The sequence below is a fragment of the Sorex araneus genome, chromosome 2 (genome assembly GCF_027595985.1).
Source record: "Sorex araneus isolate mSorAra2 chromosome 2, mSorAra2.pri, whole genome shotgun sequence".
Lineage (NCBI taxonomy): Eukaryota > Metazoa > Chordata > Mammalia > Eulipotyphla > Soricidae > Sorex > Sorex araneus.
In genome coordinates, this window is record NC_073303.1 from 51,074,701 (window position 1) to 51,100,639 (window position 25,939).

At 64.9% G+C, this 25,939-nt stretch overlaps 1 protein-coding gene and 1 non-coding gene across 6 annotated transcripts; both read right to left on the reverse strand.

Moving 5' to 3' along the window:
• TRPM2 (transient receptor potential cation channel subfamily M member 2) lies at nt 1-24,917 on the reverse strand. Of its 5 annotated transcripts, none has more exons than XM_055127652.1 (33): nt 24,811-24,917; nt 22,826-23,016; nt 22,301-22,386; nt 21,205-21,373; nt 20,594-20,774; nt 20,340-20,506; nt 19,676-19,856; nt 18,993-19,054; nt 18,603-18,803; nt 17,667-17,769; nt 16,539-16,660; nt 16,086-16,424; nt 14,206-14,343; nt 13,641-13,770; nt 12,834-12,979; nt 12,354-12,466; nt 10,719-10,932; nt 9,652-9,770; nt 9,183-9,315; nt 8,727-8,898; nt 7,463-7,646; nt 6,769-6,950; nt 6,558-6,690; nt 6,237-6,324; nt 4,881-4,968; nt 4,450-4,610; nt 4,013-4,089; nt 3,268-3,369; nt 2,688-2,774; nt 2,192-2,297; nt 1,424-1,525; nt 844-960; nt 1-604 (listed from the first exon to the last, which is right to left on the reverse strand). In XM_055127652.1, exons 2-33 carry the CDS (start codon nt 22,976-22,978, stop codon nt 479-481), a joined length of 4,482 nt encoding a protein of 1,493 aa, XP_054983627.1. In that variant the 5' UTR covers nt 22,979-23,016; nt 24,811-24,917; the 3' UTR covers nt 1-478. The 5 variants fall into 5 exon arrangements, with proteins under 5 accessions (XP_054983627.1, XP_054983624.1, XP_054983625.1 ...); XM_055127649.1 differs by having other exon boundaries at nt 22,301-22,389; XM_055127650.1 differs by lacking the exon at nt 24,811-24,917 and adding an exon at nt 24,775-24,797 and having other exon boundaries at nt 22,301-22,389.
• Nucleotides 1,482-1,545, reverse strand: LOC129403009 (Z6 small nucleolar RNA). The gene has a single exon (XR_008629001.1). It is a non-coding gene; the product is annotated as a Z6 small nucleolar RNA (small nucleolar RNA).
• Nucleotides 24,918-25,939: the final 1,022 nt, after the last annotated feature.

Genomic DNA, 25,939 nt, shown 5'->3' on the forward strand with positions numbered 1-25,939 from the left:
TCTATGCTCCTCTGAATCTTTATTTAGGACACACGGGCATTTGCCTGGGTCTGAAGCTATTTTCCCACTTTCTGGCTCAGGCCGAAAGGTGATCACCTCTCCGGTGCACCCCAAACCCCAGGCAGGGCTCCCACACCTTGGGGTATCCTGCCCGTGTGGGGCCCACGCATGAGAGTTGTGGCCAGTGGGGGGTTCCCATGTGCCCACCAGACCTGGTGCAAGGCCAGTCACAGGGACCCGGACTCTAAAGGCTAGTAGACTTGGGCTCCGCTGGTGGATGGGCATGTCCTGGGCAGGGAGCAGCCAGGCTCTGGTGACGCTGAGCTGCGGGCCCTGCCGTGGCCCCATGGCTCCAAGGACAGAGCTGTCATGGGCTCCCCGCACCTCAGCCCTACGTGGTCTGTGCATGTCCTGGGCGTCGTGGAGGTCCGTAAGGCACACCTCGGGGCAGGCCGCTCCCGGGGGTCGCCGGCAGTACTCAGTAGTAGGCCCCGAAGAGCGTGGCCGCCTTCTGCAGCAGAGTTTTGTGGTCGGCGTAGAGCGGGAGGCGTCGGTCCAGCACCTGCCACTGGACGGCAGTGACCGTGGCACAGCTGGGCAGAGGCTGCGGGGCAGGACAGCGTGAGGGCCGGGTGGGAGGCCACAGCCCCACACTGCATCTCAGCTCCCCACTCCTCGCAGGCTGGAGGACGCCCTGGCCCGGCCCAGGGGGGCAGCACCCAAAGGCCAGACCCACAGGGGACGGGGCAGAGGGTGGCCTCCGCACAGGCAGACCCAACCCAGCCCTTCCCGAGCCTGGAGCCCACCCCAGTCCCCAGGCCCCCCGCCAAGCCCGGGCCCCACCGAGCTGAGCATCTGCAGCACCACGTCGTTCTGGTCAGGGAAGTGGACGCTCACGGCCACCGTCTCGATCCACGCGTTGTCCGTGTTCCGAGGGTCGTCCATGTAGCCTTTGTACAGCTGCAGGGAGCAGGGCGCAGGGGGAGCTGCCGAAATCCCAGGGCCGCCCACAGCAGCTCCGGCGCTGCTGCCCTCCTGCCCAGTGTCCAGCTCTGGCTCCCTGCACTCCTCTGTCCACCCGGAGGAGGACCTGGCTACTCACTCCCCAGCATGCCCACAGGCTGCAGACAGGTGCAGCTTCCTCACCACAGGGCCAGCTCCCCCTTCTCAGGGTAGAATGTTCTGGAACCAACTAGAGGTGCCAGTTGCACCTCAGGGAGCAGGCACTCAGCGCTCCTGAACCAGCAAGTGGCTGATTCTCACCGTTAGCATGTCACTCAACTCGTGCCTTTTGCAGAGTAAATGGAGGCCTCCTGGGACCAACTGGGGGGCCCCATGGGGGCATAAAGACAAAACTGACAGCCATCCTCAGCAGGTCACCTGAGCTGCGGGGGCACGGCAGCAGGTTCCCATGCACTCTCACCTCTGTGCCCTGGGCCAGCAGGCTCTTGAAGGTGGGCCAGAACTCAGGGTGGACCACCTGCCTCAGCTTCTGGGGCAGCATCTCCCCTGGGTCCCGGGAGCCCTAGGGTGAGGGAGGCGGCAGTGAGCAAGGCCTTGGGGACCCACCGCACTGACCACCTGCAGCCGGCCTGGCCAGCCACACCCCCCCACGAGTGTCTGCAGCCTGACCATTTGGGGCCAGAGTGACACTGCCCAGCACGTATGGGCAGCTTCAGGCAGCACCTTCCAGCCTGCTCAGAGGGGAGCCCCAGCTGTGACCCTCCTGCCACTCCCATGCAACAGCCCGGGGCACAAGAGGACCCGTGCCTGCACCCTGTCTGCAGGACTCTGGCCTCCTGATGTCCGTCCTGCCACATGCTAGCTGCGTGCAGGCGGGGGGCAGCTGCTCAGACACCCCTCATCCAGTGCGGCTCTGGGAGGGGGCAGGGGGCGAGAGGGCCTCAGGGTGCAGGGTCTGAGCCACTCAGAGTCCTGGATCCATGTTTGCGCCTGACCCCCGGCCCCAGCAGAGGGGGTCCCAAGGCTCGGACCCCCTCCCCAGCAGAGGGGCGTGTCTAAGACCTCCACAGATTCCTGCTGCACTGGGGTTGGCCGTGGAGAGACCCTTCCCCGCACAGCATAAGTCTCGATGTTTGCTAAGGGTCACTCCCTGAGGGCAAAACACAGGCACACCCCGGGGCGCAGAGCAGGGCCAGACGGTGTCCTGCAGGGCTGTGGCGGCGCTCACCCCAGGCAGGGCCCAGAGCTCCGACCCCGGGCGTCTCAGCACCAGCACTTCCAGCATCTTCTTGATGCTCCGCCTGCAGATGCCTCCATCCTGGTTCCTCCGCCACCTGCACAACAGCCACGCCCACATCTATCTCCCAGGGCGTGGAGAGCCAGGGACAGAACCATCTCTCCAGGCCAGTCCCACGGCCCCGTCCCTGCCCACCAGGCCCCGCCCCTGCCCGCCAGGCCCCGCCCTCCTATCATCAGGTCCCCTCTGGGGCTATCATGGACGGTAGTTTGGCATCTAAAGCCTGGAGGCTGCTCTGCCCCGACCCCAGTTTCTGGTTCCTGCAGCCTGTTGGCCATCAGTCACATCTGTCACTGTCTTCTAGGTGAGCAGCCCTGCAGACTGACCAGGCCTAGGCAGCGGGTGTGTCCTGCCCCAGAAGGTGACTCTGGGAACTTTAGGAGGAGAACAGAGGCACTCTCCCCCGTGCTGCAGCTCAGACACTCACCGGGTGATCACTGGCAGCAGAGTGTGGTTGGGGCCAAAGAATCTGAGAGTCCCGCGTCCCCGCAGCCCCGTGCGACCCATGGGGTTCCTGTGGGAGTGGGGTCTTCCCAGTGATGCTGGGAGCCAGGGGTTGCAGGCAGGGGGAGGGGGTGAACATCCAGGCTGGGCCGGATTCCCTGCACGACTGCCCGGGGGGCCGGGCCCTTTCAGGTTGCCCCCGCCTCCCGCCTGTCCCACAGCCCCCCACCCCACCTCCTGCTCCTCACACCCCTCCCTCCCTATCCCAGGATCCTGCTCAGGCCCCCCAAGTCCTCACCCCCCAGAGAGGGCCCCATAGCCCTCTGTTCCAGAGCAAACTGCACCGAAGGCCACTAAAGCTCCGTACCCCACCCTGCTCAGCCCCAGTGATCAGTCCTCACTGCTCTGTAGCCTGAAACGCACCAGTACCCCTCCTAGAACTGACGAGTGTGGTCCCCACTGAACAGAGGCTGGGACACGCTAGGATGAGCGTGCCGTGCCACGGACACCCCCACCCCCAGGCGACCCAGTGCTGTCTCGGGAGAGGACGTGGCAGCACTCACAGCGGGAGCCCATCCTGCACCGCGTAGGCGCCGTGGGAGCTCCGTCGGTCCACAGCCCTGTCCACCACATTGTAGCGGATCCCCGCACGCAGCTCCAGGGCACTGGGGCAGAGCAGACCCCTGAGAGGGCGCTGGCGCCAACACCCAGCCCCTGCAGTCCCCACCGGTCCCTCCTGGCCTCCGCCTCCACCACCCCCACTCACCCCTGCCCCCCCATCATCTCCTCCATCCCCCACTCGCCTCCTTCACCCCCCACTTGTCTCCTCATCCCCCACTCGCCTCCTCCACCCCCCACTTGCCTCCTCCACCCCCCACTTGCCTCCTCCATCCCCCACTCGCCTCCTCCATCCCCCACTCGCCTCCTCCACCCCCACTCGCCTCCTCTACCCCCCACTCATTTCCTCCATCCCCCACTCGCCTCCTCCATCTCCCACTCACCTCCTCCATCTCCCACTCGCCTCCTCCATCCCCCACTCGCCTCCTCATCCCCCACTCACCTCCTGATCCCCCACTCGCCTCTGCCATCCCGCACTCACCTCCTCCATCCCCCATTCACCTCCGCCATCCCCCACTCGCCTCCTCCATCCCTCACTTGGCTAGCCTGTACATTGGGGCATTTGGGGGCACAATGGATGGGGGCCCCAGCATTGCATCCAGGGAGCAGGGCTGTTCGCTGGGGAGGGGCCCTGTCTGCACATCCCTGTGTCCACAGGGAGGTGAGGGATGGCTCTGGGGACATGCTCACCTTCCCACGGTGTCCTCCAGGCCCTTCTCCCTTCTCTCAGCTGAGTGAAAGGGCGGGTTGTAGATGAGGAACTCCGCCTGCAGCAGACAGCACCCCAACCCCTAAGTGCTTGCCCACGCCCCTCCCAAAGGCTGGGACACAGGGCCCCTCAGGACTCTGGAGATGGGCCCATGGCACAGACTAGGGCTGAGGCCACAAGGAATGGCCTGGAATGTTCTGGAAAGGCCTGAAAGACCAAGGTAGCTACTTCACCCCTGACTTAAGGGGGCAGTGCCTGGGGGCACTAGAGACAGGGGTGGCCGGGGGTGGTGGGCAGTGGGCTCCCGGGGCCCCTGGATGCCAGCCCCAGCTCCACCCTGCCAGTCCATGACAGCCGGGATGCCAGGGCCCAGGGCCTGGCCACTGCCCCCACCAATGCCCGGCCGGGCACCACTCACCTCCCAGGGCACCTTCTCGTCGGGCACCGGGAAGCGCATGACAGAGGAGCTGGGGTACAGGAGGTGCCTGGCGTTCACATGGGGGAGGCCATCTCCAGCGTCCTCCACCTTTGCCCTGCTGTCCAGCGCGGGGTCACACCCCTCAGGGGTCTTTGGGGGGTCTGGGAACAGAGCCAGCCCAGGTGTGGCCTGTGGGTGCTCCGGGTCCTGTCCCTGGGACCAGGCTATCGACAGGGGCACCCTGCCAAAGGGTGGCAGAGACGGGGGTGGCACCCGCCCCCTGCAGTGACCAGCCAAGCAGGTCCAGACTCGGGTCTAGGGTTTGTGTGCAAATGAGGCACCGATGCCTACGCAGGGCCAGGCCTGGCGCAGCGCCGCCCACGGTGTGGCCACCCTTCACAGGAAATCTAAGCAGTGTGGGGGCCACTCACCCAGCAGAGGGACGGCCTCCTCCCCACCCGCGCTGGCCGTGCTCAGGGTCTTTGCAATGCTGCGCAGCGCCCGGGCCATCTCCGCCACCTGCAAGGCAAGTCCGCACCAGCCGGTCACAGGCCACACACTGCCCACCACGCCCCCCACAGCAGGCCACGCCTGAGCCTCTGTCCCATGGGGACATGCACTGAGGTGGCGGGAAGCCTGAGAGACAGCAGAGGCGAGGTAGCACCTCTGCTCCATCTCCTGGGTGGAGCTGCTGCCCCGGGCTCCACAGTGGGGCACGGCAACTATTCCCCGAAATGTGCCCATTTCCAAGGCCTAAGCGAGGTTGCACCTCGGATGTCTGCAGGGAGGCTGAGGAAGCAGCTCAAGGGGACAGCTGGGGGGGCCGTGGGGCAGCAGGTCTGAGGGAGCCAGAGCAGAGCTCTGGCCAGAGATACCTGGTCTAACTAGCCCACCCCACCTGGTCCTGGAGGACGAAGACCACCCTGACATGCAGCTCACTCTGCTTGTCACATGACCCAGAGGTCCCCACTGGGAGGCAGCAGGCAGAGACAATGCCTGCTTGTTCTGGTGTTCCCAAGGCCACCCCTGGAACGGCAAAGATGATGCACACGGGAAACAGGATGCTGGGTGGGCAGTGGATGGTGAGTGGATGGGTTCATCTACCACCCAGAGGCGAGTGGGTAGGTGAGTGGCTGGATGGTGGCTGGCTGGATGGACGGTGGATGGATGGATGGGTGGGTGGTGGATGGACAGATGGGTGGGTGGACAGGGGGTGGATGGATGGGTGAGTGGATGGATGGGTGGATGGAAGGTGGGTGGATGCAGGGTGGATGGATGGATTCACTAACGTGCCTCTTTGTCAGCAGCTCAGGCGCTGCCCGGCTGTGCTAAGAGATAATGCCTCTCAGGTGCTGTAAAGATTGCCCGTCTCAGCTGAGGCTGGGAGCCCAGCCAGAGTGGTGGGCTGGTGGTCAGGGCTGCCACTGAACAGATGGCAAGAGGAACCAAGGATCTTTTCCCAGTGCCATGGTGACTCTCCTTGACCCGCATCTCATGGAGGGCAGACAGTGGGCGCCAAAGCTGCCAGCCTTTGCTCGGGGCCGCAGCACCGGGCGCTGTGTGCTCCTGAGGCGCTTCCCGCCAGCTGCAACTCCACAGCCCTCCCGGGTTCTGCAAGCAGAGGCCAGGCAGGACAGGCGATCTGCGCCCCCCGAACCAGCCATGGACGCTGCTCCAGCACACGTTCCTGGAAGGGGAGCCTCTTCCTGCTGGAAGGTGGTCCCCGCGTCCCACCCACTCCCATTTCCCAGTGTGTTTTTCTCTGTGAGACCCCAGGCAGAACCCACCTGCTCCTCCAGGAAGGCCAGTCTCTGCTCCGCAGAGGCCGAGCGCTTCAGACGGTCCATTTCCAGCTGGTCCACCATGGCGTCCACCCTGCAGAGGACCCACATGAGTCTGGCCAGCACAGGATGTGCGACCCACATGGGAACCCAATAGCCCAGGGGGGCTGGGCAGGACTGGGGGGAGGGCACCGCGGGGGCCAGGCTCAGAGGCAGCAGAAACGCAAGGACCACCCACAGCTGTATGGCCCAGGATACTTGTCGCTGCCCCCAGGGCTCCGGCCAGAGGAGGGGGTCCTGCCCAGGGGGCCCGAGACTGACGCCTACTTCCCGCTGATGTCCTGGATCTTGTGCTCGGGCCGCTGCCTCTGCAGGAGCTGCTGGCTCTGCAGGTAGCTCTCCTTCAGGTACAGCTCCCAGGACAGCAGCGCTGCCTCCTCGTTCTTCTCCAGCTTGTTCTCTGCAGGACACAGGCCTGAGCCCGGCACCCGCCCATGCCCACCCCAGCCTCCACCTGCACCCCTGGGGGCCGGCTTACTCAGCTGCCGGTGTCTCCGGGCCGGGATCTTGAGGACCACCCTCTTGACAAACAGGTGTAGGTGGCTGAGGAGGATGAGGGGGGGCGGCGCGGGCGGCCGGCCCTGGTACTCCTCGATCAGGTCGTGGCGCTGGAACTTCCAGATCTGGTCCGTATGCTCCTGCACCTGCTGGAACGTGTAGCTGGCGGGGAAGCAGGGCTCAGTCAGGCACCGGCGCCAAGGGCAGGGCCGCGCCGCCAGGCTCTACAGGGACAGGCCTGCTGGGTTCCAAGCAGAGCAGCAGTGGCTGACCCAGACTCGCCGCCTGCGGGTGGAGGATATACAGGCCAGCACCTTGCTATTACGAGGAAAGGGGCACCAGTGCGTTGTGGGCGGGGCCAGTGCCTTCACTGAGGGTTGGGGCAAGAGAGGGTTGATGGGCGGGGCCGTGCTTTGCTAGGGGCGGGGCAAGAGAGGATGTGGTGGGCGGGGCCAGTGCTTTCACTGGGGGCGGGGCAAGAGAGGGTTGATGGGCGGGGCCAGTGCTTCACTAGGGGCGGGGCAAGAGAGGATGCGGTGGGCGGGGCCAGCGTTTTCACTGGGGGCGGGGCAAGAGAGAGAGAGTTGATGGGCGGGGCCAGTGCTTCGCTAGGGGCGGGGCAAGAGAGGATGTGGTGGGCAGGGCCAGTGCTTTCACTGGGGGGCAGCGCTCACTTGAACATGGCGATGAGGAGGTTGAGCAGCAGGATGTTGGTGAAGAGCAGGTAGAGGCAGAGGAGGGTCACTGTCAGCCACTCAGGGAACGCGGGCGCCTGCCGTGCAGAGTCGCTCTCCGGGCACTTGGGCTTGTACGGGTCTGTGCCATCAGGGCTGCAGTGGTCGGGGTTGAAGTTCACACCTGGGTGGGTGAAGGTGGGAGGCAACAAGTAGTCACTGGAGGCCTGGGCAGCCCCCCAGCTGAGGACCTCAGTCCCCAGGAAGCCAGAGAGAGGCCTGGCAGGGAGGCACACACTGGGAAGCCCAGGCCCAGCCTTGCACAGCCCACCTGCCGCAGGCCGGCCCCTGGAGCCACAGGCGGCAGGGAGGTGCAAACCAGAACTCAGCACAGCTGGGGAGGAGGCGGCAGCCAGGAGCCAGGCTACCAGCCCCAAGGCCACGTGCCCAGCCGTACCTGGTGGCCACAAACCACGTGGTGGCTCACACAGGAGCAGAGGGCTGGCCAAGGCACACTTCAATTTCATGCATCAGGAAACCTCCACGCACATAGGGTGTCTCAGTGGAAAAACGCCTCGACACATTCCTGGCACCACATGCCCCACCCTGCCACATGTGGCCAAGGTGCTCCTGAGCACTGCTGGGAGTGGTGCCCACAGCCTTTGAAAGGATTGGAAAAAGGATTTTTCACCTCTAAGCAAATTACTGTCAGCTATGAGAGGTGTCAGTCTGGCAAGCTACCCATGGCATATTCAATATGCCAAAAACAGTACCAAGTCTCACAATGGAGACATTACTGGTGCCTGCTCGAGCAAATCGATGAGCAATGGGACGACAGTGCTACCGTGCTACAGTGCTATGAGAGGTGGAATTATACTTATCATCCTTCTCTACACTTAATTGAATTCTTTACTTTTCAAGCATACACTATTTAGCAATCAAATGCTGTCCTGTTTTTAACTTTAGGCACTGAATTCTTTTTCTTTTCTCTCAAATGTCATCAAAAAGACCTGAGGGGGAACTGGAGCAACAGTACAGCAGGGAGGGCATTTGCCTTGCACGTGGCTGGCCTGGATTCAATCTCTGGCATCCCATCCTATGGTTCCCTGAGCACAACCAGGGGTAATTCCTGAGTATAGAGCCAGGAGTAACCCCTGAGCATCGCCAGGTGTGACCCAAAAAGCAAAAAAAAAAAAAATCTGAGGGGCAGGGTCTGAGGGTGCTGGGTGTGGGTCTGCAACTGCCCGCCCCCACCGCGTCCTACCATCGATGTAGGCAGGGATCTGCCCAAAAATGGTGAGGTACGACTGGTAGACAACACCCCGGAAGATCCAGTCCACACGGCTCTCGTTGTGGATGAGGATGGCCTGCTTGGCCACGCCAAAGGACACCACCCACACGGCCAGCAGGAAGAGGAAGAAGAAGACATCCTTCATCTGCAGAGAGCACAGGGCCCTCAGGGTGTGCCCTGCCTCGCCCAGCCTCTGTGCCCCCACACTGGGAGCCCAGAGGGCCCCCAGGGGAGGCAGCACCCCATCCACCCCCTTCCTGAGCTGGGGAGAGGTTGGCAGTGCCCCTGAGCTGGGGAGCCTCTGGAGATGTAGTGGGGATAGAAAGGAGCCTTGGATATCCATGGAGGCTGCCTGGAAGAGGTGAGGCCGGGTCCGAGACCAGTGATGGACCCATGGGGTGGGGCAGCTCAGGCAGGGCCCCCTCTCACCATGCGCTTCACGATGATAATCTTGGGGCCCAGAGTCTTGCTGATGGTGAAAATGTGCATGAGCCGAAGGCAGAACATGATGAAGTCCAGGGCCAGGATGATGCGGCCGGGGTACAGCATGCCGGGGGTGAGCCTGATCAGGCGAGAGGCCCCTTAGCACCCCGCGGGGGCCCCGACCACAAGGTACAGCGAGAGGTGTGGGTCCCCAGAAGAGTGGTCTGGGAAGACCCTGAAACCGTCCTGACCTGGCAGATAGGTTGTGAGGGCGGGATTAGGCTGGCCCGTCCCTTGTGCAGGGTGGAGAAGGGACCACGGCCACAGCCACGCGCAGGCGGGGCCTGTGAAAGCAGCGGGAGCCCCGGCCCCACGAGCACCCCTCTCCCCCGTGCTCCTGTCTCAGTCCTCGTGTCCCCACAGACTGGCCCCTCGAGGCTCTGGTTGCATCCCCTCGCTGAGCCCTGGGCGTCACCTGCAGGTCAGCCCGGCAATGAAGAGGAGGATGGCCGCAATGTCCAGCTTGTTCCAGAAGTCGCTGAAGTACAGCACTGCCATCTTGGCCAGCCCACACCCGTCGGGGTCATAGAAGAGCTGAGGAGGGGCAACCTCTTACCCTCTGTCCCCAGGGGACGTGCAGGCTGGGGCATCAGGCTCCCATCTCCCTCAGGGGTGGGGGTGGGGACCCCGCCTGTCCCACCAGAGCCCCCTCCAGAAGCACAGGAGCTGGAGCCTCCCCAGCAACACATGGGCATTCCCGAGTATCGCCCAGATAGCACGGGGCATGGGGGGCTCTGCTCTGGGCCTCCCCATGTCCTGAAGGCCCCCGCCTGTGTACTGAGCACCCCACATCCTGAGTGCCCGCCGTGGCCTGAGCCTCCCCTGCGTATTGAGACTCCCAGTGTCCTCAGTGCCCCCATCTGCATCCTGACATCTTCACATCTTGAGCACCCCCCACCCTGAGCACCCCTGTCCTGAGCACCCCCACCCAGAACACCCCCCACCCAGACCACCCCATGTCCTGAGCACCCCCCACCCTGAGCACCCCTGTCCTGAGCACGCCCCACCCAGAACACCCCCCACCCAGACCACCCCATGTCCTGGGCACCCCCACCCAGAGCAACCCCCACCTGGAGCACCCCCATGTTCTGGGCACCCCCTGCACACCTGGAGCACCCCCCACACCTGGAGCACCTCCATTCCCTGGGTGCCCCCACACCCTGAGCGCCCCCACACAGGAGCACCCCCCACTGGGGCACCCCCATGTCCTGAGTGCCCCCTACCCGGAGCAACCCCCCACCCGGAGCACCCCATGTCCTGAGCGCCCCCACACTCTGAGCACCCCTCGACCCAGAGGACCCCATGTCCTGAGCGCCCCCTCCACCCAGAGCACCCCCTGACCCAGAGCACCCCATGTCCTGAGTGCCCCCTCCACCCAGAGCACCCCCAACCCAGAGCACCCCATGTCCTGAGCGCCCCCTCCACCCCGAACACCTCCCCCCCAACCCAGAGCACCCCATGTCCTGAGCACCCCCTGCACACCTGGCGCAGCTCCTCGCACACCAGGGAGAAGAGCCAGAGGTAGATAAGGCGCTCGCTCCAGGACGGCGCCGGCTGGAAGTCCACCATGAGCACGTAGGCGAAGAGGCAGAGGAAGGCGAAGTAGGACAGGATGTTGAGGTGGAAGATGACCACGGGAGCGTTGAAGAAGGCGCGCACGCGGGCCAGCCCCTGCACGGCCTGCAGCTTGCGGTCCCTGCACGGCACAGGGGGTGAGCCCACGGCACGCACACAAGGGCCCCCCACAGCTGCCCCCTGCAGGTACCAGCACTCTCTGCTGGGGTGCACACCAGATATTGGCACAGGTGGGTCAGCGCAGGTGGGGTCAGAGCAGGTGGGTGAGCACAGGGGGTTAGAGGAGGTGGGTGAGCACAGGGGGTTAGAGGAGGTGGGCGAGCACAGGGGTTAGAGCAGGTGGGTGAGTACAGGGGGGTCAGAGCAGGTGGGGCAGAGCAGGTGGGTCAGTGCAGGTGGGTCAGAGCAGGTGTGGCAGTGCAGGTGTGGCAGTGCATGTGGGTCAGAGCAGGTGGGTCAGAGCAGGTGGGGCAGTGCAGGTGTGGCAGTGCAGGTGGGTCAGAGCAGGTGGGGCAGAGCAGGTGGGGCAGAGCAGGTGGGGCAGTGCAGGTGGGGCAGAGCAGGTGGGGCAGTGCAGGTGTGGCAGTGCAGGTGGGTCAGAGCAGGTGGGGCAGTGCAGGTGGGGCAGAGCAGGTGGGGCAGAGCAGGTGGGGCAGTGCAGGTGTGGCAGTGCAGGTGGGTCAGAGCAGGTGGGGCAGAGCAGGTGGGGCAGAGCAGGTGGGGCAGTGCAGCTGGGGCAGTGCAGGTGGGGCAGAGCAGGTGGGGCAGAGCAGGTGGGGCAGTGCAGGTGGGTCAGAGCAGGTGGGGCAGTGCAGGTGTGTCAGAGCAGGTGGGGCAGTGCAGGTATGTCAGAGCAGGTGGGGCAGTGCAGGTGGGGCAGTGCAGGTGGGTCAGAGCAGGTGGGGCAGTGCAGGTGGGTCAGAGCAGATGGGTCAGAGCAGGTGTGTCAGAGCAGGTGGGGCAGTGCAGGTGGGCCAGAACAGGTGGGGCAGAGCAGGTGGGGCAGAGCAGGTGGGGCAGTGCAGGTGGGTCAGAGCAGGTGGGGCAGTGCAGGTGGGTCAGAGCAGGTATGTCAGAGCAGGTGGGGCAGTGCAGGTGGGCCAGAACAGGTGGGGCAGAGCAGGTGGGGCAGTGCAGGTAGATAAGCTCTGGTGGGGTTAGTACAAGTAGGTCAGTGCAGGTGGACCAGCGCAGGTGAACATCCTTTGCAGTGACTGCTGGGTCTGAGTGATGGTCACCAGCAGGGTCCGCACCCAATGGGGATGTACCCTGGGCCCGTCTTCTGCCCTGTGCCCCTCTGTGCTCTACATCCTGCAGCAGTGAGGATGCGTGACGTGTCCTGAGTCCCAGCCCGACCTGCAGCTCTGCCTCCAGCCCCACATACCTGCTCTCAGGCCCTCCTACCCTGCAGCCCGCCCGTGAAGCCCACTCACAACCTGCCTCCTCTGTGGACCCGCCCTCAGCCCGCCCACAATCCCAACCCAGAAGCCCCACCCAGAGCAACACCCTCCGGAAGCCCCCTGCGGCCCCTCTCGTCCGCACCTGAAGGAGACCAGGCCGGTGCAGAGCAGCGGGAAGGCCAGCATGCACAGTATGATCCGCCACAGCCCGTTGTCCACGCTCAGCTGGCCCCACCACACCTTGGTCAGGAAGGCCTATGGGTGGAAGGCGGCTTCAAAAGTGGGCACCCAGCTGCCCTGACCAGGGCTCGGCTCCACCCAAGGCAGTTGACTGTCCAGGTGGAAATGGGACCATGCTTTGGTGCTGTCAGTGTTGGAAAGGCTCTGTGTGTGGGAAAGGGCAGGGAAGGACGGGGTCGAGCAGAAGGCCAGGCACAGGGGACAGGAGTGGGTCAGGAAGGGGCGGGGCCTCAGCAGGGGCGGGCCCTGAGGGGCGGGGCAGGGCCATGGTGGGGGCAGTGCCTGCGAGGGGCGGGCCCTGAGGGGCGGGGCGGGGCTCGCAAGGGGCGGGGCCACAGTAGGGGTTCAGGAAGGGGCGGGGCGAGGGAGGGGCCAGAGTCACCTGGATGCCACCGTGAGATACAAACTTCATGGCCTTGGCCTCCAGGGCCAGCTGCAGGCACGTGGTCCGCCCCCAGGCCTCGGACACGCGGGTGAGCAGCTTCTGAGCCCGCTCCTCGTCCTTCCGGTAGCACTCGGTGAACACCCCTGGGCAGGGACAGGGCCGGTGTCGGTGTGCGAAGTGTGGCTGTGCCCCAAGAACCAGCGCAGGGTAGGTCGGGGGTTGGGGGAGCGCTGAGGAGCGGGGCTGGGGGTGGGGGACGAAGGAGTCCCGGGAACAGGAGAGGCTGAGGCGCAGGGAGGGATAGAGTGAGGGTCTGAGGTGCCAGGTGAGGGTTTGAGGTGCCGGGTGGGGTGGGGGTGACTGAGGCGCCGGGTGGGGGTGAGGATGTGAGGCGCCGGGTGGGGGTGGGGTCTGAGGCACCCGGTGGGGGTGGGGTCTGAGGTGGGGTGGGGTCTGAGGCGCCAGGTGGGGGTGAGGGTCTGAGGCGCAGGATGGGGCTGGGGTCTGAGGCGCCAGGTGGGGATGGGGGTCTGAGGCGCCCGGTGGGGGTGGGGTCTGAGGCAGCGGGTGGGGGTGAGGGGCTGAGGCAGCGGGTGGGGGTGAGGGGCCGAGGCGCCGGGTGGGGGTGGGGGCTGAGGCGCCCAGTGGGGGTGGGAACCCCGATGCCGGGTTGAGGTGCAGGCGGGTTGAGGTGCAGGCAGGTACGGGGTGACGCTGGGGGAGGGAGGCCCAGAGTGGGGGTGGGCTGCGGGCGGAGTGGGCGGGCGCCGGGCGGAGTGGGCGGGCGCCGGGCGGGCGGCCTACCGATGGCCCTGTGCTCGTACTCGTCGGCCAGGGCCAGCATGCCCTCCATGCTGTCCGTGTCCCCCTCCTCCTTGGACAGCTCCTTCAGGATCTTGTTGCAGGCCAGCGCCGCCACAATGCAGTCCTGGCTCTGGGGACGGGCGAGACCCCTAAGTCCGGGTCGGGCCCCCCCTGTGTGCCCAGGGGACCCCAGGCCCAGACACAGGCAGGCCTGAGACACCCACCGGGCAGCCCCGGCCACACGGAGCCTGTTTGGGGTGCAGCATGGGGCACAGGTCCTTGCCCGGGTCCCGACAGCCTGGGCACCAGCGCCCCTGCAGGTGGGGCAGGAGGAACCCGCGAGAGTGGCCACGGCGCCCCCTCTGCGGGGAGGGCACTGCCCGGGGGTCATCGGTCTGGTCCCCGTGGAGAGGGGCTGTCCTTAGGCTGCACACTGCGCCGTCTCGGGGCCCGCCAAGGCTGGCCCCGCTGCCGGGCTGCCGTGAAAGGGGTGCTGACACAGGGCGCGGCCGCCTCCCCTGCAGACAAGCCCCGCGTTCCGGCACCGGCACCCCAGCCCCGGTACCTGAGCCCAGATGATCTCGGCCAGCTCCCGGCGGTTCTGGACGATGGCCCAGATGAGCAGGTCGCGGATGGGGTCCGTGGTGAAGGTGCTGGGGTTGGCCGAGCACTTGGGGGGCGAGCGGAGGCTGGGGCCCTGCACCTGGGGGCGGTGTAGAGAGGCAGGAGCTCGGCCGCCCACGCCGCCCGCCCGGGCAGTGTGCACCCGCAGCGCAGAGGCCACCACGCGGCCCTGTCGTCCCTGCCTCGGCCTTCACACCCTGCCAGGAGTTTCCGCACAAACACCAGGAAGTTTCCCTTCTGGAGCCGAGACCCCCCCTCGGAGTCGAGCTGTGGCCTCCGGGGGCCACTGCCAGGAACAGACACCCACAGGCGACTTCCCTGGGGCCAAGCAGGTGCGCCAGGCTGTGCCTAGCCCTGAGGAGAGTGGGAGCTTGGGGCAGGCAGCAGCAGGAAAGAAGCCAGAGAGCTCGGGGGAACCTCAGGGCTGAGGGGACCCACAGGCACATCACAGGCACTCGGGGGGAGGGGGGAGCACTTCCCGGGATTCTTGAGAAGCAACGCGAAATTGGGGGCCGTCTCCAAGTGCAGTAGACCCAGGGACATGGAGGGACACGAGCCACTGAAGCCACAGCTGGGACTGGCCCGCGGAGCCCAGCCACAGGCAAGGCACAGCTGCCACTGCCCGTCTTGGGGAAATGCTGTGACCATGCACAGGGCAGTTTCTCAGGGACCTGGGGCAGACATGGAGGGGCCGTGGGCCGGACCCTGCATACCTGGTCACCCCCAGGCCCAGCATCACCAGGGAAGCTACGTCTTGGAGGACATAAATGCTGACAGCACCCCCTAGTGGATACATCTAGAGTTGGTTGTTTTTTTTTGTGTGTGTGTGTGTGTGTGTGTGTGTGTGTGTGTGTGTGTGTCTTGGAGGACATAAGAGCTGACAGCACCCCCTAGTGGGTACATCTAGAGGAGAGAGAGAGTGAGTGAGTGTGTGTGTGTGTGTGTGCGTGTGTGTGTGTGTGTGTCTTGGAGGACATAAGAGCTAACAGCACCCCTAGTGGGTACATCTAGAGGAGAGAGAGAGAGTGAGTGAGTGTGTGTGTGTTGTGTGTGTGTGTGCGCACGCGCCCCCAGACCCAGCACCACTCAGGAAACTACAAGGGAAAGTACATCTTGGAGGACATATGTGCTAACAGCCCCCCCTAGTGGCTGTATGGCTGTATCTGGAAGTGAGAGAGAGAGAGAGAGAGAGAGAGAGAGAGAGAGAGAGAGAGAGAGAGAGAGAGAGAGAGAGTGTGTGTGTGTGTGTGTGTGTGTGTGTGTGTGGTGTTTCGGGGCCACACCTTGCAGTGCTCAGCATTACTCCTGGCTCAGCGCTCAGGAATCACTCCTGCTGTTTCTTAGGGGGCCATGTGGGGTTCAGAGGATCAAGCCTAGGTGGGCCGTGTGCATGGTAAAGCCTGCCCTGCTTGCTCCAGCCTTGGAGGAGACAGGAACTGGGATCAGTACCCAAGATGGCCCTACAGTTACCAGTTCACAGACAGCACCCACCCTCACAGGACAAGAGGGCCCCAGGGTAGCCAGCCTGTCGGGCTTACACTTGGGCTTACACTTGGGCAGCTGCTGCCCCCTGCCCCCGTGCCCTGTGCCGTGTCCATTCCCCTCCGACTGTTGTGCCCTGGAGCTCTCCCTGGCTGAGTTCTTTCCCTCAGGGAGGTCAGGCACCCACAGCCCCACACCCCGTCTCCAGCACCCGCTGCCAGCTGTCAGCAGAGACAGGCCCGGTGAGGGCACAAGGAGAAGGCCATGTGGGCATGGCGAGGCAGCCCTGTGGCCTGGCTGGGGGCGCGGAGGGGGGCGCAGAGGCGGGTGGGCACTCACACTGAGCCGGATGTGTGGCACCGGAAGCAGCAGGCGCTGGCGGTCGCTGCTGCGGGGTCGGGGGTAGAGGGGCTGCGTGAAGTCCCCCAGCAGCTCCCGCAGCACCTGGGCCACGTGGTACATGCGCAGGTGTGGCCCGGCGGGCGCACAGGGCTCCTCGGCCAGCGCCTTCTGAAGCTTGTAGTGGAACAGACACGGCTCCAGGTTCCCGTAGAGCCACAGCAGCACGTCCCATGTCACCATCTCCTTCAGCCGCACCCCGTTCTCCAGGAAGAGCCGCACGAACTCCGGCTTGTTGGAGATGAGGGCAGCCGTCATCATGGGGTGCAGATCTGAAGGCTGGAGGGGGCGTGCAGCGACTCAGCGCCCCCTGCAGGCAGCCCTGGGCGCCGGGGGGGGGGTGCGGGGAGTGACAGCAGCCCCCCCCCCCCCACAGGCGGTCCCATGTCTCGCCTTCCACTGGCACTCGTCAGTGAAGATCTCACTGCGGGCGATGTCCACACGGTTCCAGGCCACGGCCAGCTTGAGCTGGTGGTCCCAACTCTCATGGCCAAAGTGGTCGCGGCTCCGAGAGGCTGCAGGACAAATCCATGGGCTAGGGCTGGAGCGATAGCACAGCGGGGAGGGCATTTGCCTTGCACGCAGCCAACCTGGGTTCAATTCCCAGCATCCCATAGGGTCCCCTGAGCACCACCAGGAGTGATTCCTGAGTGCACAGCCAGGAGTAACCCCTGAGCATCGCCGGGTGTGACCCAAAAAGAAAAAAAAAATCCATGGGGGAGTTGTTGGGCCACACCCTGCGGTGCTGAGGTCTTACTCCTGGCTCTGCACTCAGGTGGGCTCGGGGGACCATATAGGGTGCCCAGGTCAGTCGGTCATCTGTGAGGCAAGAACCCTACCCACTGTACTATCACTCCACCCCCAGAGATAGACTTTGACCCTCCTCACCTCAGGCACTGCTTTGAGCTGTGTCCAGCTACCAAGTCCAGCCATAGGGGCTGCCCCTAAGGCGCCCCAGAGGAAAAGGGGGCCCCGGCAGGAAATGCCTCACCCCACACCCAGTCTCCTCACCCGCCAACAAGGGGCATTGGCCAAGCACCCAGGCACAGGCAGCCCAGGGAAGGTGGTGGGTCCTGTGTGATGGACAGACTCCAGGCCACAAGGCCCAACACCGCAGCATCAGTGCTCCAGGACACCTGCCATGAGGGTTGCCACCACCTGGAACTCCCCACAGGGTGGCCGGGCTACCTGTTCTGGGAGACACTGGCAGCTCCAAGAAGGTTCAGACCGTGCTCCCTCGAGCCCAGTCTCCCACGGCCAGAGAAACAGACCCATGACCAATAGAGTCCGCCAGGGCAGCCCCGCTCCACGCGGGCCCGGGAGGGGAGCAGGAAAGAGGACGGGGCTCCTGGGACAGTCCAGCAATGTTTACATCCCACTGCCCTCAGGGCCAGCCCTGAGCACTGCTCAGAGTGCCCCCCACCCCAAATCTGAGTCTTCCCGGAGGGCAGGACCCCAGCAGGGATTGTGCAGATATGGGAGAGGCAACTCGGAGTTCCACCAGAGCTGCCCCCCACCCACCTTTGAGTAGGGCCTGAAGGATGGCCACGTCCACGTCCTGCTGGCCATCCTTGCCATCCCGAAAGATGGTCAGCAGCTGCCGCCGCCGCACAATATCCTGGATCTGCAGGGACGTTGGTGAGAACCGGGGGACCAGCCCCCCAGCCCGGCCTCAAGCTGCCCCACAGAGGCCCCCACTCAGGTCAGCCCCCACATACTCCCAGGACCCCCCAACCTGCCCTTAGCCAAAATAATGTCTCCTGTGGGGCCCGCCTGTGCCACAGAACACAGGAGTAGCAGGGTGCCCCTGAGGGCGTCTGTGCAGCCCTGTGTTCATGGCCTGCCCTGGGGGAGACTCAGACTTCCCGGTGTAGGCACCTGCCGACCACAGCACCCGCAGCCACGCCTCTGGGCTCCGAGAGCCTGCGAGACTGTGAGCACCCACAGCAGCAGTGTCTCAGGGACAGCACAGCTTGGCCAGTGACGGGCCTGACTGGACAGCGGTGGGGAACCCTGACAGCAGGAGCGAATCCCCCGCCCCCTGGAAGGCCTGGAGGGGGCTGGAGAGACAGTGGGGGATGGCTCTTGCCTTGCACAAGGCCGACCCGCATAGGGTCCCCCGAGCCCCACCAGGCATGATCCATGAGCACCACCCATGTGACCCACAAACAGAAAGGTTGCCTGACCCCCGGGGCATCTACCTGACTTGGGGTCTTTCCAGACCTCTGTTCCAGGGACAGAAGCCGCTCTCCCTCCCGAGGCTGGGGGCTACATGGCCGAGCACTGACCCAGGAGCCCTCCCATCCTCACGGCCAGAGACGGGGAGCGCCAAAGGCCAGGCGGCATTGCTGCCTGGCTGTGAGAGCAGTGGACACAGGGAAGGGGGCACGGTGGAGGGGCCCTGCCCACCACCCCAGCCCACCCCAGCTGGGCCCGCACCCCCCTCCCCCCACGCACCTTCTTGGTCCACTCAATGAGCCTGAGCTCCGTGAAGGTGTCGAAGGTCTCGTGGAAGAGGACCCCCAGCTTCTGCTGGATGAGCCCCATGCGGATGTCCGGCACGGGCAGGCTGGCCACCTGCGCGATGACGTCGGCCACCCGGCCTGAGCCCTCCACCACCACGCAGGGTGTGCCGTTGGTGATGGCGTTGTAGATGGTCTGTGAGGGGGATGCCGTGAGCAGGCCCCCACCGCTGCCCCCCCCCCCGGCTCAGAGGGAGCCCGGCCCCCACAGGAAGGACACCTCCAGGAAGCTGGCTTCAGGACCGTTGTGGGAAACTGTGAGAGGGGGATGCAGGTACGGGCCTGGGGGTCTGGAGCAGGGTTCTGGGGCCCCCTGAGGACTCACATGCAGAGTGCCCGGTCCTCCCTCCAGCACCACACAGACGATGGGAATCTTGATGGCCACGCCTAGGACAGGGCATGAGGCCATCAGGGGGGGGGGGCACCAGCTCCCAGGCACAGTCTCTCCCTGTGCCACCTCATGTTTTCTGCAATGACTCCCACAGTGCCCAGCGTGGGGGCAGCATGGGCACACCACCGCTTGGGGGGTAGGGTGTGAGTCCCACCCCTCCCCAGCACCCAGGGCTGTAAGCAGTTATGCCCCCCATCCTGTCACTCCGGATACACTCCCAGGAGCCCCAGCGCTGCCCCGAACACAGCCCACCCCTTCTCTGAAGAAAGCGGGTTCTGGTCAGGAGCAGGGGCTCCCCTGAGAACTCAGAGAAGGGAACTCTCACCCCAGTGCTCGGCATTGGGTGGGGCACACACAGCCTTGGGGGTCCTAGTGGGCAGGAGCAGGGACACCGCCCTGAACGTGCCGGCAGCACAAACCCGCCACTCCCTTGGCTGCTCAGCCCCCGAGCCCAGGGGTCCCCCCACTGCCATCACTGCACCCTACCCCGCTCACTTCCAGGGCCGGGTCCCGCCCCCCACACCCCTTCTCTGAGCTCAGACGGGGCTATGAGGTGACCCCAGCTCTCCTCTCAGTGGGACAAGTATGCAAAGGGGGCCAGGCCCCAGCGTGCCCACCGCCCCGTTCCTTGGTCTGTTCTGAGATGAACTTCTCCAGCCTGGCCCGCAGCGGGATCTCTACGCCGTAGCAGCCGTGTGTGCCGTCATCCACGAGGATGAAGTGTGAGTGGTTGCTGTCCAGACAGGTGAGGTGGCCCTGGCCCTCCTCGTCCATCACATACTCGGCGGGAAAGCTGCCCTGGGCACACACAGGTGGACGCTCTTTCCTGTGGTGTTCCTGATCCCCGAGACCAGGTCCTGACCTGGGCCCGTGCACATCTCTGCACAGAGAAGCGGCCTCCTGAGGGGCACTCCCCCGTGGGACTGTCCAGGAGGGTCTTTACGGGGGATACATAAGGAGGATCCCGGTTCAGAGTGGGAGACAGAGGGGACGTGGCCCAGCCAAGGAAGGGGGCCACCGCGGGAGCTGGGAGGGGAGCGGCCTGGCATTGGCCTGAGCCCAGGATCCTGGGCAGAAGCACTGGGTTTCTGGCTTCGGATTCCAGGCAGGAAAATGGCCCCAGGACACACAGGACTGCCACCACTGTCAGTGCCCATCCCACTTCTGTAGGTGCCTGCCCCCTCACCCGTCCCATCACTCACTCTTCCACACCCTCTCCCTGTGCCCTGCTGAAGCCCAGCACCCGTGCCTGGCGCATGCCCCCACAGGCAACCCGCTCACCGTGGGGTGCACCAGGTCCTCGCGGTTGTGGATAGTGCCCCACGTGGCCACTCCTATGGTCACCACGCTGGCCTTGCTGCCGCGGCTGCTCAGACTGGAGTCCCGCACAGCCTCCCCCACCTGCTTCATCACGCCTGTGTGGGACCCCCCAGTGATGATCCAGGCCCCTGTGGAGGGAGCAGAGCTGTGCCCGCAGCTGCCCACACACCTGGTGCTCAGCCCCACACACCTGTGCTCTAGCCCCCCCTGCACACCTGTGGTCTGGGCCACCTTGACCAGGCCCCTCCGGAAGACACTCTTCAGCCGGGGCTTCATGTTGAAGTCCTTGGCACCCCCCGTCACGGAGATGAGGAGGTTGGGGACCTCCAGCCCCCAGTGCTCCGTCATGAGGTGGTAGATGACGCTGGACGGAGTGTCCTGGGAGACGCGGACATACTGCCAGAAGCAGAGACCATGTCAGAGGGCAGCCAAGACCCAGCCCTGCAGGCAGCTGGAGCCCACGGAGAGCATGGGGGTCCCGGCCAGCTCTTCCCTGAGCCCCTGCCCCACTGGGGAGACCCCACAGCCGAGCACCCCAATTTCAGTCTCGCCACAAGGACTGTGCCTCCACGTGTGCTGGGTGGTGGTGACCTGCTTTGTGCTGTGCCTGCGTCTGCCTGTGCCTCAGCCCAGGTGAAGGTCTGGCCCCTTCCGGAAAAGGCCAGGTGGACTCTGCCTCTGGGGGCCCCCAAGGCTGCAGGCTGTCCCTGTCCCACCCCTCCCCAGGCCCCAAGTCCCCCACGCTCTCCTGCTTGGCCCCCAGCAGGCCCAGGCCCAGAGCGAGCTCACCTGCAGCCACTGGAATGGGGGCCCCAGGGGCACCCACCTTTCCCACTTTCTGGCCCAGGCCTGTGAACACAATGTCCCCAAAGGCATCCGTCGGCCGCTCCTGCACATGCTTCTTGGGGTCCCATTCCTTGTCCGGGAAGGGGTGCGGCCTGGTGGCCTCCTCCCCATGCTGCTGGCGCGTGTAGCCACAGGCACACACCACTTTGCTGTGAGGAGGCCACCACATGGTCACTGCACTGACATCCACATGATGACCCATACGGCCACCCACGGTCAACCCACAGTCACCCAGTCTCCCCATAGTTTCCACATGGTCACCCCACAGTCACCCACATAGTCTCCACAAGGTCATCTATATGGCCACCACACTGTCACCACATGGCCACCCCATGGTGACCCACGCTTCCCCCCACGCAATCTTCCTGCCCTTAGCCACACCATCCCTGGCTTCCCCACAGTGGCCAGTGGCAGCAGGTGGAGCCAGACCCCAGGCTGGCAGTGCACCCGGAGGCCAGAGTGGCAGAGGGAGGAGCGGGAGGAGGCCGCGCTGCCCACTTCCACTGGCGCCGGGACGGAGGGCGCAGAGTCCATGCCCAAAGCCACACCATCTGTCGCCCGTGTGGACTTGCACCCCTGGGGCGGGTTCTGGCTGGGGGGGCGAGCAGGTGCCTGTCCCCATGGGGTGGACCAGGAGATCCCCTGCAGTGGAGGAGGAACAAATCAGGGCAAAGCTGAGGGGCCCTGGGGTGTGGCACCAGCAGAACCTACAGGGTCCAGCTGGGTGCGGGGTACCAGGTCTCCCAGGACTAGGTGGCAGGGGCCGGCAGGGCAGCGCCTGCAGGAACACCCCAACTCCCAGCTCCACAGCCCCCACTTCCCTCCCCAGTACCCCTCCCCCAGAACTGAGCCAGATCCCCAGGCTGACGGGCTCAGCTCTGCTGACGCTGACCCAGAAACCAGACTCAGCGCTGGGCCCTCAGCCTGGATGAGCCCGGCCGGAAGTCCCCGGTGGGGGATGAGAGCCGGGCCTCAGTCTGCCGCCTGGACCCTTCTTGCCCCCAGCCACCAGCGAGCGGGAGAGTCTGCCAGCCCGGGAGCTACACAGGGCCTCTGGGGGTCCAGGGGGAACTGACCCCGCGTCTGAGAGTTTGGCGCTCTCCACGAAGTACACACACTCCTTCCTGCTGATGTGCGCGGGGATCCAGGAGCTCAAGTTCTCCTGCTGTGGGAAAGGGCACGAGGGCTGCACAGGCCTCCCATGCCTCCTCAGGGCCCTGACCCCCAGCCCCCACGGGCCACCCACACCTCCTCAGGGCCCCGACCCCCACGGCCACCCATGCCTCCTCAAGGCCCCGACCCCCGGCCCCCACGGGCCACACACACGACTCCTCAGGGCCCCGACCCCCGGCCTCCATAGTGCCCTGACATTCTCTGTGTCTCCTTGGCGCCCTCAGATACTTGGGGTCTTTCTGGAGGCCAAGGTCTCAGCCCAACCCCCCAAATTGTCAGGTGCAGGTCTGGAGCGGAAATCACCTGACAGCAGGGCCAGGGCAGGACAGGGGTCTGTCCAGTCAGCGAGTGTGGTGGGCAGGACCCAGGGCTGAGCCCCCTGAGCCCCACTGGGCTGGTGCCTGTCCCAGTGCCCACACGGGTCCTACCTTGTTCTCGCAGCTGAAGGGCGGCGCCATCTTCTTGCTCCTGCTGCTGCTCCCTCGGAGCAGGGGGTCCAGGGCCAGGTCACCCACTCTCCTGGGCTGCGCGCCGAAGGCCTCTTCCTGCCTGGAGCCTGCTTTCCTCAGGGCGGGCTCCATCCCCACAGCATCAGCTCAGCACAGCTGGTTGTCAGGGGCTGGGATAGACCCAGAGTCACTCGGGGGTGACTGCACAGGCCGCCACCCCACTCTTCCCCAGGGTCCCGACCCCCACGGGGGCACCATGGAGTCTGGCCCTGATGTCCATTCACTGCACTTTCCAGAAGGAGAAGCCTCAGGCCCGACTACAGAGCAGGCCTGGACTGTCCTCCCTGACAAGCTGCTCAATGGGGGACCCCTCCCCGGTGTCCAAGCCTGTGAGCACCAACCACCTTGTCACCAGCAGGAAGCAGCACTGAGTCCCCAGGCTTTCCTGAGCCTTAGTGGCCGCAATGCCTCCCATGGCATCACCTAGTGTGGCTCTGTGCTCTGGAGTGACAGGTATGTGGCAGGTCCTGGCTCCCCTGCCCCCCATGACCCTCCCCCAGCTGCACTGACCTAGAACTCCCCCCGCCCCCCGGGGCTTCTCCCCACACCACCACAGGGCCTCTTGCACATCCAGCGTTTCCTCACCTGCTGCAAACACCCCACAAGCAACTGGACAGAGGCCTGGGGTGAAGGGGCGGCAGATACAGAAACAGACAGAACCATGCTGGGACAGACAGGCTGACAGAAGCTACATGTGTACACAAGTGGACAGCCGTGGGCCTGAATACAGGCACATTTGCACAGAGTCAGAGCTGACACACACACACATACACACAGCATCACAATTCACACAATCACAATCACAGCCCACCCCCACACACAGGGCATCACAGTTCACACAGTCACAGCCCCCCCCCCACCACACACACACAGGGTATCACAGTTCACACAGTCATAGCCCACACACACACACACACACACACCCCACAGGGCATCACAGTTCACACAGTCATAGCCCCCCACACACACACACACAGGGCATCACAGTTCACACAGTCATAGCCCACACACACACACACACACACACACACACACACACACACACACACACGGCATCACAGTTCACACAGTCATAGCCCACACACACACACACAACAGGGCATCACAGTTCACACAGTCATAGCCCACACACACACACACAACAGGGCATCACAGTTCACAGTCATAGCCCACACACACACACACACACAGGGCATCACAGGAGCACAGTCACAGCCGATACACACAGGGCATCACAGGAGCACAGAGGACGCATCCACACAGGAAAGAGAAGCAGAGACAGACACACATGTGCAGACAGACCTGCAGCTGTGAGGGGGCTGCTCAGGAGTGGGAGCTCGGGCCACTGAGCTCTGTCGTTGTGTGGGAGAGGCAGCCCCCCCACCCCCATCCCCTCTCGGGGGCTCCTGGGCCCTGGCTGCACCCTGCTCCCGGCCCTGCCCCCCACTCCCCTCCACCTGGCTGGATAGATCCAGCCCCAAATGCTCCAGAAGTGCCCCAGGACTCGGGGCAATGCACTCCTCTGGCCAGGAGCACTGCACTGAGGGACCCGGTGGCACCCGGCTTGTCAGGGACCCCAGAAGTCCAGGAAGACGCTCCCCTAGCCCGACAGAGGATGCCCCAGCGGCAGGAGGCTGCGTGTTCTTGGGGCTCAGAGCAAGGACAGTCGGTCTGCCAGACTCAGCTCTGCACCGCTGACCTCGGCCCCCCGGCTCTGCTCCTCCCCAACACAGCCCACCCGGGGCCCGACCCTGACCTCCAGCCCATCAGCCCGCACCCAGCAGGGGAAGGGGCCAGCGACAGTCTGCAAGCCGACCCGGAGGCACCATCCCCCATCCTCTGCACCCTCGGTGCCCCACTCCCCATACCCATCCTCTGCCCAGCACCCCTGCCGTCGCCGCTACCTGGCTCTGCACTGCTGTGGTCTGTCCTGGCAGGCAGCCCAGAGCGCCGGCAGCGGCTCGCACACAGCAAGGCAGCGCCCCGCCCTCCTGCCGGCAGCGCAGAGCCAGTGAGCCTGCAGCCCTGCGTCACTGGGGCGGCCCAGAGGCGCACAGGGCCCCCGCCCCCAGGCCCTCACTTCGGGGGGCCACTTCTCCTCCCAAGGCCTGGCCTCTCCACTCACAGCCAGGGGCACCAGACCACTCCCCTGCTGTGGGCGGGGGGGGGGGGAGACTCTAGGGGCTTGGGGGGGGACCACTCCCCCTGCAGCTCAGACCAGCTTCCCAAACTGCCCAGTGAGGTGCTTGGGGGCCCAGGGCAAGGAAGGACTAAGTACACAGCACCCACAGAGCAGGGTGGGAAGGACTAAGCACACAGCACCACAGGGCAGGTGGGCCTCATAGACATGCTCAGAACTGGACTCTGCCTCCTGCCTGGCCTGCAGGGCCGGGGCCCTCACCCCACAGAGGCCCTGCTGGCTTCTCGCCAGCACCCGGCAGCACCCCCGAGCCCTCAGCTGGCAGGGCAGGGCGGGGGAGCACTCTGTGGAGATCTCTAGTGGCTTGAGACCTGGCTAGCTGGCCAGCTCCTGACTCCTGCCTGGGCCCCCCACACCTCCTATCCCACCTCTGTCCCCCAAAGGAAGCAGCAATGCCTGGGGATCCTCGAGAGCAGCCGGGGGCACACAGCAGCACTCCAGAGCTCGGTCCCTCAGGACCACCCCATGGACCCCCACTGCCAATGAGCAGGCCTGAAGACTAGCAGGGGAATGACACCCCAGTAGCAGCTCAGGAAGCAGATGTGCACACTTTCACAGACACACTCCCACATGCACTCAGACACATGCCACAGATACACAGCCCCACAGATACACTCCTGGACACACTCCCACAGACACAACTCCCAGACACATACTCCCACAGACACACACTCCCAGACACACTCCACAGACACACACTCTCAGACACACTCCCACAGACACACTGTCACAGACACACACTCCCACAGACACACTCCCACAGACACTCCCGGACACACTCCCACAGACACACTCTCACAGACACACACTCCCACAGACACACAGACACACTC